The sequence below is a fragment of the Lissotriton helveticus genome, chromosome 12 (assembly GCF_964261635.1).
Source record: "Lissotriton helveticus chromosome 12, aLisHel1.1, whole genome shotgun sequence".
Lineage (NCBI taxonomy): Eukaryota > Metazoa > Chordata > Amphibia > Caudata > Salamandridae > Lissotriton > Lissotriton helveticus.
Window position 1 is genome coordinate 869721992 of NC_136073.1, and position 16497 is coordinate 869738488.

The 16497-nt window shown below is 48.0% G+C and overlaps 1 protein-coding gene across 4 annotated transcripts in view; it reads right to left on the reverse strand.

Annotated features, from left to right (window-relative positions):
• The window catches only part of ARHGEF18 (Rho/Rac guanine nucleotide exchange factor 18), a 300861-nt gene that overhangs the window by 279781 nt on the left and 4583 nt on the right, over window positions 1-16497 (reverse strand). For all 4 annotated transcript variants that reach the window (XM_078669619.1, XM_078669618.1, XM_078669617.1 and 1 more), the window contains exon 2: window positions 15291-15769. In XM_078669619.1, coding sequence (XP_078525745.1) covers window positions 15291-15727 — 437 coding nt within the window. In that variant the 5' untranslated portion in view covers window positions 15728-15769. The remainder of the gene's footprint in view (window positions 1-15290; window positions 15770-16497) is intronic.

Below are 16497 nucleotides of genomic sequence, written 5' to 3' on the forward strand. Positions count from 1 at the left end.
CTACCATATCCGACGCCCCGTTATTGGACTATCTACCATTTGTATACTATTTAAGCCCTGATGAAGTTCAATTCTTATTGAACGAAAAGCGTTGGCTGGAGCCTGTTTTATGACAGCGTTGAAAAAGGAATTTAATATAAAGGAATTCTTGACCGTTTGTATCGTTTGGAAAAGACAATGAAGTGGTTCACCGCTCCACAATCATTCACTTCTTGATCTGCTTCGCAGTTTGCACCCAACAACGGCAGGTGCAGGAGTTGCATGTGCACACATCTACAGTCTCTGTGATAAACTGTTACAGAAGGAACTTAGCAGTGAAGTGCAGCTTTCATAGTCCACCTTTGGTCTGTTCTTTTGTTAACTTCCTAGAATTGTCCTCATGACGCGGGCTGGGAAACATCGGCAAACGCAGCTGTATGTCCAGTTTTCTAGACACCATATCAGGGGTTCACAGAAGACATGGCTGTAAAACCCTGAAGAATTTCCATCTTTAAATAATGACTCATAGATTGTAACCAAGCCACATCTGAATGAGTGAGCAACCACAAACTCCTGTAGTTTGTTTCATAACAACTTGTTAAACAAGGTGCATCAAAGCAATGAGGAGTTAAAGTAAAGTCAAATATTTCTTTAAGTCACCAATTAACATATAGGCACCGTCTTTCTCCCCCATACTTTCTCTTGCAGGAGGGCCTTCCCCGACAAATAGTCTCAGATAGAGTTGGGCAGAAAAGGTACTCCCAGCTCTAGCGGGTGTAGTGCCATGTTTCCGACAGCAGAACCTCCGTGGGCAATGCCGGTGGAATCCTTTGACCAAAGGGCCGACTAACATCAGGCGGTCAGTCAAAGTACCTCAGACTTTCCAGCCTGTTTATTGCAGACTTTCTAAGATACTTTTTTCCAGTTTTGGACCACCAGGGAAGGCCTTGCGATCCACGAACAGGAAAATAAGTAATTGACCTCCCACACGTTGGGACAAAACTCCTAGGGGCAGATTTACAAGCCCCTTGCGACACTTTTGCGTCATTTTTAACATGGTAAAAGTGATGCAAAAGTGGAGCAAGGGTCTTGTAAATCTGCCCCCAAGAGTGTAACGGATATCATTTTTTTTATTTTTCAAAAACAGACTCTACTTTGGAAGTTTGCTTCTGAGAAACAAAAAACAGCGTCAGTGCCTTTAGAAGCTCCACCGTGGTGGCAGCTCCTCTGAAGACTGTGATATCTCCACAAGACAGGCAGAGGTCTCTAGAAATGGCGGCGGCTGTCAGGGCATCGGAGTATGTGCTTTTGCTGCCTCTGCAGAACAAAGTACAAACCAAAAAGGGGTAAATATTCCCTTAAAGTGCTGTTACCCTTCGAAAAGACCCCCCTGTTATATACGATACATCTCTTCTTACCCCACAAAGAGAGAATTAAGGCTAGAGCTTTTGAGGATGCGGCTCATGGAAATTCCAACTTTTCCAACCAGGAATTTCCAGGAACGCAAGCCCTCAATCGCCCTGCTTATGCACATCGGGGGGACTCCTAATGCTCCCCTGAACTGCTATTACTTTGTGAGAAGTAAAAAGGGGGCCTTAGAATACTGTACAATTTTCTCTAGAAAGGTTTCCCAAGAGCAAGTAATTCTTGGTTACAATCTCTATTCAACCCATAGAATGGCTAATTAGCAGTAAATATAACATTTTTGGGAGGGTTCAACAACCCATTTGCTTTGTTTGTGTTTTGGTGTAAAATATCTTTCATTAATATGGACCAAAGGAAAATCTATTTGAACTATTCCTTCTGAGCAAGCAGTAAAAGAATGCAAATTGATAATTTTTCTTTTTTGAATCAATGAAAAAGGCACACATTATGGCCCCAGGATTAATTTAGTACTTGCCTGAACTATTCCTAGATCTAAACCAAATAGCCATGATCAGCGCCAGAGACTTAAGGGGAATAGTGTTGAATTGTTAAAAAAAAAAGTAGAAGCTGGGGCCCATCGCCTGTTCTGATAAACGCCGGGGCTGCAAAATACTAAGACTGCATAGTCATTATTCAATATCAGTCTTCTTTCCACCACTACTCCATTCTTGTCTCTTTATCTCATGATTCCACCTCACACCTCTTTCTTTCACCCCCTACACTCCCTGTCTCTTTATCTCATGAATAACGAGGCTGCCTCGTCTTGATTCCACCTCATGCCTCTTTCTTTCACCCCCTACACTTCCTGTCTCTTTATCTCATGAATACTGAGGCTGCCTGGTCTTGATTCCACCCCATGCCTCTTTCTTTCACCCCCTACACTCCCTCTCTCTTTATCTCATGAATACCGAGGCTGCCTGGTCTTGATTCCACCTCACGCCTCTTCCTTCCACCCCCTCCACTTTGTCGTGTCACCATGCCTGACTGTCCAGCGAGACAGGTCAGGCAATAAGGAGGAGCAAGGAGGGACAGGAAAAGGAGGAGTTATTAGATTGTGAGCCAGTAACTTCCTGGCAGGGAATAAAGAAGGTTGCCCCTGTTACAGCTCCGTGTCCTGTCATTATTTGGGCGGGCTAAGGCGCGACAATGGCGACGAGGATGGGATGAGCCAAGCCCCACACAACGTCGCGCAGCCCAGCCGAGTACCGGCCCCAACGACCAGCCAGCAGCGCCAGAAAAGAGCGTGCACCAGAACGACGCCTGCGGTGGATCCTGGCCTACGGACGAATGGAGCATGCGAGAGCACGCGAGGGTACACCTGCGTGCTAGTGCCCAACTGCGGAGAAGTGAAGAGCCTGCCAAGCGACGTGAGGCGCGCCAGTACCTGCCCGTGACGACTGTGGTCCGCAAGACGTGGAGAGCCCAGCTGAGCAGCGCCGAGGTGAGCGCGATGTCCCTGCACCCCTGCGAGGCCTGAAGACAGCGAGGGTGAGTCCCCAGCACACGCGACCGCTAGACAAGCCAGAGCGGGTCTGCACGTGCGCTTGAGATTGCCGAGAGCCGGGGAACATGGCGGCCATGTTGGAGTCAGGCGCCAGCCCTCAATAGACCCACGCGTCTCCTACGGCGGCCATCTTAGAGTCAGGCAAGCCCTCAACAGACTCCTGAGTCCCACACGGCGGCCATTTTAAAGTCAGGCAAGTGACTTAAACATACAAAAAGGCGGGAACACGGCCAAGTACCTCACGCAGGAGCGGCAGAAGCCTATCATAAGCTGAAATACTCATTAATACCACTAAAGAATACAATACCAAGAGAATACTGGTGACAAGAAGCGCAAATACCTAATATACAGTGCCACCATGTCTGACACTGATGCTCAAAGTACGTCCTCGACCGGAGGTGCACCCACGCAACCCACCACGACGGCGATGCCTCAAATAGCGTCCATAGGAGCACCTTTCATGCGACAGCCACAGCCGCTAGTGCTGACGCCTGGCAACACCATGGGCCCTGCATGGAAAACCTGGAGCGAGGACTTTGAAGATTACATGGAAGGGTCTCTCGTACAAGACTCCAAACGCAAGCTGGTTGCGCTACGAAATCTTGCTGGCCAAGAAATAGCACAAATAATTAAAGAAATGCCCAACGTTGCCACAGCCACCTATGACGAAGTGAAAGCTGCCCTCGACCGGCGGTTCCTGCACAAGCGCAACGTCGATTACGAACGCTATGTATTCAACTTAGCGTCTCAAGAGAAAGGAGAGTGCATGGGTGATTTCATCACGCGCATCAAAAGGATGACGCGTCACTGTGATTTCGAAAACTTCAAGACGGAAGATGCATTACGGCTCCGAATCATTGATGGCTGCCGTTCAGAATCGCTACGAAGACGCCTCCTAAAGAAGTCCTATACACTGGAACAAATCGAAGAACTTACAAGGATTAACGACCAAGCAGAAGATCATGCCAAGAGGATGGAAACGCACAAGCCTGAACACAAAGACAAAGACCACAAAGAGCAGGTTTTCCGAATACAGTCGCGCACAAACATCCGCCCAGGGTCGAGTGCGCATAGGACAAGCAAGCATCACCTCAGCTCTCGGAAATCATCGCCTCGCCGAGACTCACGACATACCAAACACACCAAACCTGCACCCGCCTGCTACCGATGCGGTCAGGACTACCCCCACTCGGGGCAGTGTCCGGCCATCGGCCAACGATGTCACCGATGCGGAAAGGACAACCACTTTGAGATAGCCTGTCAGGCTAGACAATCTACCCGAAGGTCACCCACTCCACGATCTGCCACCCGGCACCATGCCCGTGCTGTAACGAGAAGAGAGAGCCGCTCGTCAGACTCATCAAGCTCCAGCACCCGCTCGACATACTCTCACCAGCGCCACAGCCGATCCACAAGTACACCTCGTTCCCGTCATCACTCCACGAGGTCACGGGCTCATCGCTCTTCATCCAACAGCTCATCAGCACTCACCACAGTGTCACAAGACAGTGACGAATATGTCTGCAGAGTATTTGATTCGTCCACAACCATGCAGGACAGTGACGAATACATATGCATGGTGGCTGACCCAGATCGACTCAAACGATACCCGAAACTGGACATCCTGATAGGAGACCATCCAGCGAAATTTGTCCTGGACTCAGGTGCCTCGTTGAATTACATATGTGCGCTAGAATACCAGAAGATGAAGAACCGACCCAAACTAGAGCCAGCGGCAGTCCGCATTTTCACATGGATGTGCCGGAAGCCTTTACCATGCCTTGGCCGGTTTCACACCACACTGACTTTCAAAAACAGAAAAATTCCTGCATATGTCCACGTTGTAGAAGGACCAGACTTCACCGACTGCTTGCTCAGTTTGCCAACGGCGGAACGACTGAAGCTGGTGGAGCTGCTATACATGACAGAAGATGCCCCTGACATCGTGGCCAAATTTCCCAAACTTTTCAAAGGTCTAGGTAAACTAAACCATTTCAAAGTAAAACTCCACATCAATGAAAACATCACACCCGTTGCACAGCATCACAGGAAGGTACCCTTCCACCTGCAACAGGCCGTTGATGACGAGCTACAAGACCTTCTACAATCAGACATCATAGAACGCACTTCCGGACCCACTCCCTGGGTATCACCAGTCGTGGTGGTCCCGAAGAAAGGACAAGACAATAAAGTCCGGCTATGCGTGGACATGAGAGCGCCCAACACCGCCATCGAACGGGAGCAACACCCAGGGCCTCATATCAGTGATATGATCACAAAATTAAATGGTGCTACCATCTTCTCCAAACTTGACCTGAACAAAGGTTACCACCAGCTGGAGCTTCACGAACAATCGCGCTATATCACGACATTCACCACGCATCAAGGCCTATTTCGATACAAGCGCCTGAATTTCGGCATTTCATCAGCCGCCGAAATATTCCAGGAAACCATCCGGAAGGTCATACAAGGGATCCCGAACTCCTTCAACTACAGCGACGACCTGTTGGTGTTCGGTAAAGATCAAGTTGAACATGACACCGCGCTGGATAGAGTGTGCCACGCGCTACTGCAAGCAAACTTGACACTGAATGCCGAGAAGTGCGAGTTCCACAAAAGCACCCTCAAGTTCTATGGACATACCTTTTCAAGTGAAGGCATGACACCAGATCCCGACAAGGTAGCTGCACTTGCTGACACTCCGACACCCCGTGATGTAAGTGATCTCCGCTCCTTCCTAGGAATGGCGAGCTACTGCGCGCGATACATCCGCGACTACGCCACCATCAGCTACCCGCTCCGAGAACTGACACGTCAAGGACAACCCTTTGAGTGGTCACGAGCGTGTGCCCAAGCCTTCGAAGAAATAAAACAAGCGGTGGGGTCTGCCACTAACCTAGCATACTTTGACACGAATAAAAGGACAGAGATCACTGTTGACGCCAGTCCGGTGGGCCTGGGGGCCATTCTTGCCCAATACCGTGACCATTCTGATCAACGACACATCATTGCTTATGCAAGTCGCAGCCTCACGGACACGGAAAGAGCTTACTCCCAACCGGAGAAGGAAAGCTTGGCTGTGGTGTGGGCGTGCGAACATTTTCATCTGTTTGTATACGGAAAACATTTCACCATCATTACGGATCATCAAGCCCTCCTCACAATCTTTGGCAATCCCAACGCCAAGATGCCACCTCGCATCGAACGCTGGGGTTTGAGACTCCAAGACTATGTGTTCACAATTGTTCACAAACCAGGCAAAGCTGAAAACCCCGCGGACTATATGTCCCGCCACCCGTTGCCGAGTGCCACTAAACCTGCATCGCTGGCAGACGACTACATCCATTTCGTCATTGACGCAGCGTGTCCGCCAGCAGTTCCTCTGGAAACTATTCAAACTGCGTCTGCTTCTGATCCACTGATTCAAACGGTCATGACTCACGTGCGCAACAACTCCTGGCGCAACGCACTGAACACCGCGCCTGGATCAGATCCTCCACTGCACGACCTCACAGCGTTTCACCGCGTTCGTGAGGAGTTGTCCATCAGTGATAACGGTCTTCTTTTGCGAGGGGGAAGGATCGTGATTCCTCATAACCTGCGACAAGGCATCATTAATCTAGCCCACGAAGGACACAGAGGCCTGAATGCCACAAAGAAAACTTTGAGAGAACGGGTCTGGTTCCCCTCTCTCGACTCCATGGTAGAGACCACCTTAAAAGACTGTATGACGTGCCAACTAGTGAGTCGTGAGGAACCACCAGCACCTCTTCAAATGTCTGAACTGCCAGATGAAGTGTGGAAGCAGGTAGCGGTCGACTTCTTTGGACCGCTTCAGTCTGGACAGTACATCATGGTTGTCATGGATGAATATTCAAGATTTCCCTTCGCACACATGATAGCATCCACCAGAGCAACTGCTGTTATTCCTGTACTGGACGACATCTTTGCAGCCTGGGGCGTCCCCACAAGAGTCAAGTCCGACAACGGGCCTCCGTTCAATGGCCATGAGTTCGCGGAATTCGCGAAGCATCTCGACTTCAAACATCACAAAATAACCCCACTGTGGCCGCAAGCAAATGGCATGGTGGAGAGATTTATGGGTACTTTAAAGAAAGCCATCCAACAAGCAGAGATAACACGTCGAGATGTCCAACAAACTCTGAACGAAGTACTAAGGGCCTACCGGACCACCCCCCACAACACCACGAATCAATGTCCAGCCTCAATAATGCTGGGAAGGACACCGAGAACAAGAGTACCCATGGTAGACACCATGCCTCAACCAAGGACCGTCACTGTAGACCATGAAACACTAGTCGACATTGACAGAAAGAAGAAACAGAAGATGAAGACCTATGCACACAGTCGCCGACACGCCAAAGAAGCTGATATCCGAGAAGGCGACTGGGTCATAGTGAGAGGAGACCGGCGAACGAAAGCAGACAGCCGATATCTGAACCTTCCCCTACAAGTTCACAAGAGGAAAGGAACCATGATCACAGCCAAAGCTGATCACAAGCAAATAACGAGAAACATATCTCACTTCAAAAGACACTATCCAGTGAACAGGCATGAATCATCGTCGGGTCACACGTCCAGTGACTCTACCAGTCAAAACGACAACACTGAGATCCACCATTATCAGCAGCCGAGATCGGCCAACAGTCCAGAGCGACGTCGACACACGCCAGAGAGAGAGACTCGCCCCAAACGCCTGGTGAGGAAACCACGGCGACTCGTCGAAGAAATGTAGCACCACTTCTTTGAACAAAAGGGGGAGATGTCGTGTCGCCATGCCTGACTGTCCAGCGAGACAGGTCAGGCAATAAGGAGGAGCAAGGAGGGACAGGAAAAGGAGGAGTTATTAGATTGTGAGCCAGTAACTTCCTGGCAGGGAATAAAGAAGGTTGCCCCTGTTACAGCTCCGTGTCCTGTCATTATTTGGGCGGGCTAAGGCGCGACACACTTCCTGTCTCTTTATGTCATGAATACCGAGTCTATCTGGTCTTGATTCCACCTCATGCCTCTTTCTTCCACCCCCTACACTCCCTGTCTCTTTATCTCATGAATACTGAGGCTGCCTGGTCTTGATTTCACCTCATACCTCTTTCTTCCACCCCCTACACTTCCTGTCTCTTTATCTCATGAATACCGAGGCTGCCTGGTCTTGATTCCACCTCATGCCTCTTTCTTCCACCCCCTACACTTCCTGTCTCTTTATCTCATGAACACCGAGGCTGCCTGGTCTTAATGTCACCTCGCGCCTCTTTCTTCCACCAGATTGCACTCCCTGTCTCTTTATCTCTTGGAGTTTCTTCTTCATCCCTGCTTTCTCCCTTTCTCCCTTTGTCTCAGTTTCCTGTCTTTATGTTTTTTCCTTTTTTCCCACTTAGTTTACTTATCTTTTTCTTCCTTTTTTTCCGCCCTAATGAAAATAAGTCCTGGCCCCCAAAAATGACACCCACCACCTGCAACCACATGGCCAATTATGCAGTGGCTCATAAACTCCTATTCAAACACCAGCTCTTCGAGTCTTGCAGGATCACAAAACTCAAGAAAGATTGTTTGTGTTTTTAAACGAAAACTCGACCTTTGCAGCTGCAGAACAGTTTTTAAGGGCTGCCCACAAAATAGCTAAAAAAAAAAAAACACCACATTTTATTTAGAAACAAAATATTGGGCTTTGGCCGCTTCTTCTTTCTGACATTGTTGACTTCCTGGCAGATGGCGGCCTGATCAGATGTTGATGGTTGAAGTTGCCATCTGTGACGCAGGGCGTGGCACGTGACGCTGGACGTCGTGACGTCCACAGCGCAGCACCCGGGGTGCACCTGCTAGCATGGCTGCCACGATAAGGAGCTCACGCGCGGTTAAGAAGGAGAAGCTCCCAAAATGAACAACATGTTGAGACACAGCTGAGTTAGGGGAGACTAAAATAGATGTGCACGTGCCAGCCACCCTGCCCCAGGCCTCAGCTGGGGTGGGAAGGGTTTGCACGAGGGCAGCATGATGGTACTTCAATAAATGTTGTTTTGCTTCCCTGAAATTTTTAACCGCAAAACAAAACACTATAAATTACCCCGAATTATACATAAATCCATTTCCTGAAATATAAATGCACCCCTCAATCTTCCAGGCCCATTTCAGGTGTGGGAGATGCATGCTGATCCGTGCTCTTTTCAGATAGGTGGGCATTCTGAAATGGGGTAAACACCTCACCCTCCACACATTTTCTCCTGAAAATTTTTCCGTGAGAGCGCAGATGAAATTTCCTGGGGAGGGGGGACATGGGGTGAATTTGACAACCCCACAATTCAATGTGGAACACACCAATTCCACATGTAATTATTTTACAAAGGAAAATATGATATTGGGGTATTTACAGCTCAATCTAAATACTGCACCCTGAGGTAATGGCATTTACCGGGTGCATTAAATAATCCTCCCAATCCACTTGGAGTCAGGGCCTGAGGTATCTCCTGCTAGGTGGATGTAGGTCACGTGATACGGCACCGCACTAAGGTTGGGTTATGTGAGTCATAAGCGTTAAAAGTTTAAAATAACTCTATACTTTGCTAAAATATATTATTTAACTTTTGTAAGTTTGTTTTATCTTCTTTTATGCTTTGTTGAAAATAAGTTAGGTAACCTATTACTTATAATTCAATGGACAACAGTGACTATTTTTACACAAATAGGAATATTTCGTGACGTAAATTAACATTTTTGGCAGGTGTGATGGCCCATAATACACACTACTAATAGGTGTGATGGCCCACCCATAATTCATCTCTGGAAACATCGTTTACAATGCGGTGTTTACACCGCACTACCTTAACAGTGCTGCCATTACAACGCAAGTCGTTACTGCGACTTGCGCTGGATTGCGCTGTTGGTTAAGGAATATTGTAATTTTATATTCCAACACCTTCCCTACTGTTACGTGGACTGGTGTTGGAATATAAAATTATAATATTCCACAATCCGCGCCCTCCAACGCAAGTCGTTGTAACGACTTGCGTTGTAATGGCAGCGTTGTAAAGTACTGCGATCTAAAAGATCGCGTTGTACTGACATACATCCATTCATCTCAGGCCACAGCCTCTACTTTGGCGGCACTCCATATTTAGAAATATGGGGCTGGTTACAGATCTATTATAAGTATTTCAGGAAGGTGAAGGGGTTTGCTCCCCACCTCATCTAAAATCTGCACATCTAACTTGTTGGATTAGAGCACTTTTTGGATAATCACTCTCAACCAGTGAATGTCACCAGCGGCACCATTGAATTAAAAGTAGCTTGTTGCGATACACGTCAGCACTCGCTAGTGGGGACACGTCGTACATTGCAATGTACCGCGCACAAGCAGGAGAGGAGTGTGTCTGAGCCAGTAGAGTTGGTAGTGTAGAAAACTACTGCACACTACAGAGGAGTTGTAGGGTAGTCCATCGCCTGTCACTGCATCGACCTACCACTAGATTGCCTCCACTACGTCGGCTACGTCATCTTGGGGAGACTTCCACCGTCTCACGTTTTTACGTCTATGCCTTAAGTGCTAGCCTCCATGATGACATTTCACTTGTCCCAACCAAGAAATGGCTTCCCATTTCAAGGCCCTCTACCCGATGCCCTACACACTACCCGCTGCCTACTGCCCTACACATTACACACTGCCTACTGCCCTTCACACTTCCCGCTGCCTACTGCCCTACACACTACCCGCTCCCTAGAACCCTATACACTACCTGCTCCCTACAGCCCTACACAATTATCAGGGAAACTAAAGGTGCCTTATTATTCAAGAAGGCACCCATGGCAAGTAACAACAGACCCTCCCTCCAGCAGGTGAGCTGTAGGCACTGTTGAGGTGATCCCTACCTATAAGTACAAGGCCTTGAAGCAGTCATCGCAAAGCAGAGATGCCAAAAACTCACCAAAATATGGACTCTGCCTAAAGTAAAGGCCTTTCTTACCAGCAGCCTTAACTAGCAACCGAGCAGCCTGCCTTAGAGTCTGGGGGGAGCTCTCCACCTACAACTGCATTGGACTCCCCACCTCCAACAAGGCAGCAGAGGGGAATCCCCTTACTTTAAGGGCACTGTGACACAGCAGCAGTGATTCGCTCACCCTAGGGACAGTATCCCCCGTAATAGAGAAGTGGCCGATCCCGCCGTGCCCATCTCTGCTGGCAGAAACGCTGCTGCCGAACATGGACCGTAGAGGTGTACCCTGAGGGTGGAGTGCATCACGGACACCCATCATCTTGGTCTCCTGACACGCGGGCACATTTTCCAGTGCTTGTTTTGCAAAGGAACACGGGCCCGATTTAGATTTCCATGGACGGGTTACTCCATCACAACGGTGACCTAATCTCGTCTGCCAAAATATAAATCCCATGATATCCTATAGGATTTATATTTCAGCGAACTCGATATCCGTCGTATTTGTGACAGAGTAACCCGTCCGCCAAGATCTAAATAAGGCCCAAATTGTCGGGTTCCAAAGTTTTGTCGGAAGCCTGTGGCAGGCGCTATCAAACATTGCGCTGCCGAATACCAGGGCTTTGAAGTCTTGATTCCACCTCGTGCCTCTTTATTCCACCAGCAGACAGGCCCTGCCTCTCTCTCTCACTCTTTCAGGTTCTTTTTCATCCATGTTCTCTCCCTTTGTCACTGTTTTATCACCTTTCTCTTCCTCCGTCTTCCTCCATTTTGTGTTTTTCTCTGTTGCTCTGGATCAAAGACTTTTGAGGTCAATTTAGTGTTGATCCGCAAAACTTAACGGCAGCGGTGCCCACCAAGGAACCACCAGTTCAAATTAAGCACTGCATTTCCCACCATGTCAGGGATGTCACACTTTACTTACTTTGCCACCATTTCTGGGGGGTTCAGGGGGTGCTACTCTAACTCCATTAGACACGGTAGTGGAACAGTCATCCTAGATCTGATGCTTACCCACAATCCTTTGCTGCAGAGTTAACAATGAATCTCTATGAAACCGCTGGTGTCTCTACCAACAACAGTCGTTCTGGTTGCCCTCCCTCAAGCGGTTGTACCGCCAGAGGTGTGGAGAGGAGATGTGTTAGTCCTTTACACCCTCCCTCTCAACCCCCAAAGCGCTGAGAAGCAGCCACTGGCAGCTAGGCTGCCAAGAATACAGATTGAAAAATACATCAACGAAACATCAAATCAGGACTTCAGATGTCTTGTTGGTTCGCAGAAGTTCCTCTGCTTCTACGTCATAGTCAAACAAACACCATGAGCTCTCGGAAAAGGACGAAACCAAATCTAATGAATAATCCTTTCCAAAATGATGGTCTGTTCCAATGGAGGACGTCTGTGTCTCCCAATCCAAGAACTTGCAGACTCTCTTCCTGTGATTTCAGTTCCTGTTTAAATATATAAAGGAAGATGGGCTTGCAATGCATTTTACTCTCGGGTATTTCATCGTACTCTTCGCCCTTCCCACTATTTTGTCCCAAATTTTCGCTTCAAGCCGGAAGGATTGTTTTCCTTCTGGAATCTACTCTTGCAATAGTCCGGCTATTTCCCCTTGCTGATGTCAGGCTCATAGGTGGAGTTAATTTAAAAAAAAAGCAAATGGACAAAAGTATTATTCTTGTACCAACCATACGCTTGGTTGAATCAGGAGCAAACTGATGCTCAGGCATTCTGTGGCGCATTATATAGCGGCTTCTGCACCGCTTCAGCCCCCACCACCAGTGACGCCACCCAGCAGACCCTACTCACTTGGACCCCGCTCACGACCCCACCGCTCATGACTGTAGTGGATGAAGAGCATCTACTGCACAGCACCCTCAGACCCCTGTTCCCCCCCTCTTCTTCCACAGGACCGCCATCGCCATCGCACCCGAACTACGCCGGACGATCAACTGCTCCCTCAAGACCACCACATTCCCCGATGACTGGAAGCATACCGAAGTCAATCCCCTCCTGAAAAAAACTCTCCGCAGACCCGACTGACCTCAAGAACTTCAGGCCCATCGCGCTGCTTCCATTCGCAGCCAAGGTCATCGAAATGGCCGTCAACACCCAGCTAGCAAACTTCATCGAAGCTAACAACGTCCTGGACATCTCCCAATCAGGATTACGCAGCAACCACAGCACCAAGACCGCCCTTCTTGTAGCTACCGACAACATCCGCGCCCTTCTCAACCAGGGCCAAACGGCAGTGCTCATCCACCTGGATCTCTCAGCTGCCTTCGACACATCTCCCCCCCACACACTAGCCACCACACTCCACATCGCCAGCATCCGAGGAAAGGCCCTCGACTGGACACGCTCATTTCTCACAGGCAGAACGCAGCTAGTCAGACTCCTGCCATACCTCTCAGAGCCTACTGAGACCAGATGTGGAGTACCCCAGGGATCCTCCCTCTGCCCACCCTCTTTAACATTTACATGGCCCCCCTGGCAACCATTGTCAGAACCCACAGGCTCAACATCATCTCCTATGCTGACGACACCCATCTCATCCTCGCCCTCACCAAGGAACCCAACATCACCAGGCACAACTTCCAAGAAGGGAAGAAAGCTGTCGCAACCTGGATTGAGAAGAGCTGCCTGAAATTCAGCTCAGAGAAAACAGAAGTCCTCATTCTTAGCTCCATCCCCTCAGTATGGGAGGACACCTGGTGTCACCCTGCCCTCAGAAACCCCCTACCCCGACAGACCATGCACAAAACCATGGCATCATACTTACCTCATCGCTCACTATGAACTGCCAGATCAATGCCGTATCCTCAGCCTTCTTCACCACCCTCCGCATACTCCAAAAAACGTTCAAATGGATCCCCTTCGAATCCAGAAAAACGGGCATGCACGCCCTCATCACTAGCAGACTGGACTACAGCAACGCGCTCTATGCCTCAATCAACAAAAAACTCCTCTGCAAGCTCCAGAATGCCACAGCCAGACTAATCCTAGACATCCCCTGTCACAACCACATCACCCAATACCTCTGCGATCTCCACTGGCTCCCCATCGAAAAAAGAATAACCTTCAAACTCCTCACGCATGCATACAAGTCCCTCCACAACATCAGACCAGCATACCTAAACCACCGCCTCTCCTTCCGCACCCACATGAGAAACCTCCAATAAGCCGACCACTCACTGCCACCAGCCCACGCATCTACAAGCCCAAAACGGGTGGAAAGTCTATCTCCTACCTCGCAGCCAAGACCAAGAACGACCTCTCCCTCCACCCTCGGCAAAGCCCCACACTGCTCCAGTTCAGGAAGAACCTTGGTTACAAGCCAAACATTGGCATGTGGAATCATATAAAATAAAAGAACTATTCCTTAATTACCTTTCAAAATGGTGTCTATCTCTTCTTTATACCCGATAACAAAGGAATGAGAGACAATGGATTATTTATTGTCTGTATGTACAGAATGCAAAACCTTTACTGTTAGGCCAAGCTTTCTAAGGAAATCCAGTGAGCTGTGAGCTCAGTTTACTTTATTGACAATGCTTCGGATATATAAACGTGTACACGTTTGCCAAAATATAACAATAGGAGGCTGCTTATAATACTCCCAGAATCCTCACTCATTATATGCAAATTCAGGCAGATGTCTAAGAACAAGATTTATGATTCTTTGCTTTCAAAATAAAATGTACACAAAAAAATGCAGCTTGAAAGAAAATACTTTGCTTAACTATTGAGCAAGTTTCATGCATCATGTAGTATAATGTGTTTGATGCATACCAACATTTAACAAAACAATCATAACAGAGAAACAGTGCACAAGCATTATGGGCAACATTATATGGAACACTTAAAGAAATCGGGGCCTAAATCTTAAAGAAAGTCACAAAAGTACACCAGCAGGCATACATCCTTTCTTTCGGACAGATTTAAGACTTTCAAGATTTCAGAAGAGTTTTTAGAAGTAGGCCTGGAAACTGTACTCCTAGAAAAACCCTTTGTGAATTCCTTGTTCATATGAGAAAGCATACATGCATATATTTGCTTACACAAAAATGTGCTGAGATTGCAGATTCACTTTCTGGACACCCACCCTTTTTCCCAACCTTGAAACAAGTTTTACTCTAGCCATTTTCAGGAGTAAATGTCCGACCTTTTCCAATTTGAGGTATGGCATAATTAGGGATGCTATTGTCAGAGCTTGGGTATAATAAAAACGTGGCCGTAATTTGGCACCTCACTGCATGGTACCAAAAGGAACAAGTGGGTATGTTTACAGTACAAGTAAATTTCTGAAGCATCCTGTCCCTTGGACAAGTAGATATTTTATAAAATTCCACACCCCTGAAACATTACCAATTAGGAAAGAGATCCAAAAGACAAACAAAAAGAGAGCGCCCTCACATGCAGTAAGTAGTCTGCCTTACCTCCGTGAGTTGTCCGAAGGTGATATAGGACTCTCCCAACTGTATCGACGTGATGTTGACATCGACCTCACCAGATCAGGAAATGCTTTGCGATCGTCATCATCCAGCGCCTTGTCTTTCTCCAGCCCTCCCAACCCGTCATGACTAATAAACCCATCTTGTGGAAGGCGGAGGTTTGAGCTCCCATGATGTGGTATATTGCAGCTCTCTTCCGCAAAGCCCAGCGGACAACATAAGGGCGTAGAACAGGTGATAATGACTGCCCCATCTGCAAAGCTCACATTGGCCTCGTCCGACAGGCGGAAGCTTGCGGTCACCCGGGAAGCCATTTGCTGGGCCGCTGCGGATTCAGCGACACTGAGAAATCCCAGGTCCTTGTAATATTCTGTTTCACGCAGGGAAGGGTCCATTGAAACGAGGTCCTCGGCACTGCTCATGACATCGGCGGCATGGTCGTCAAGGTCCAGCGAGGAGTCATCCTACGGTGAGAAGAAGAATTTAGAATCACATTTCTTAATTCACTACAGTCTTCATATATTTACCAGTATAGATGGGATATTATGTTTTGAAAAGTAATATTTCTCTTTAACCGCTTCAGCGCGGCGCAAATTTTCGCGCTGTGCTGAGCGTTCTAAGAAACGGGTGTGGTCGTGACGGAACGGTTCCGTCATGAGCACAGCTCAACCGTCGCTCATGACGGAACCGTTCCGTCATGAGCATCGAAGGGGTTAATATTTTTATCACCATTTCTTCTTATTCACAGTTCTCTGGCTTGGGGTGTCAACTCGCCAGCCAGGCCTTCACAGGACACCTGCATTTGAGACTACAGAGGTCCAAAGGCTCAACTTGGAGAGAGCATTGAGAGTCATGTTGTAAACTTCCCTGACCCCATCTGACTCCTATTGCAAGACAGAGAAAGATACCACAGCGCCACCTCTGGCTAAAAACCAGATTGCAAGTCCCTTCAACTATGTTAATAATAATACCTTACAACAACAAAGACATAGAAAGATACAACAGCGACACCTCTGGCTAAAAGGCAGATTGCAAGTCCCTTCAACTATGTTAATAATAATACCTTACAACAACAAAGACATAGAAAGATACAACAGCGACACCTCTGGCTAAAAGGCAGATTGCAAGTCCTTTCAACTAGTCAACAAGTCCTTACAACAAGAAAAACATAGAAAGATACAACAGCGACACC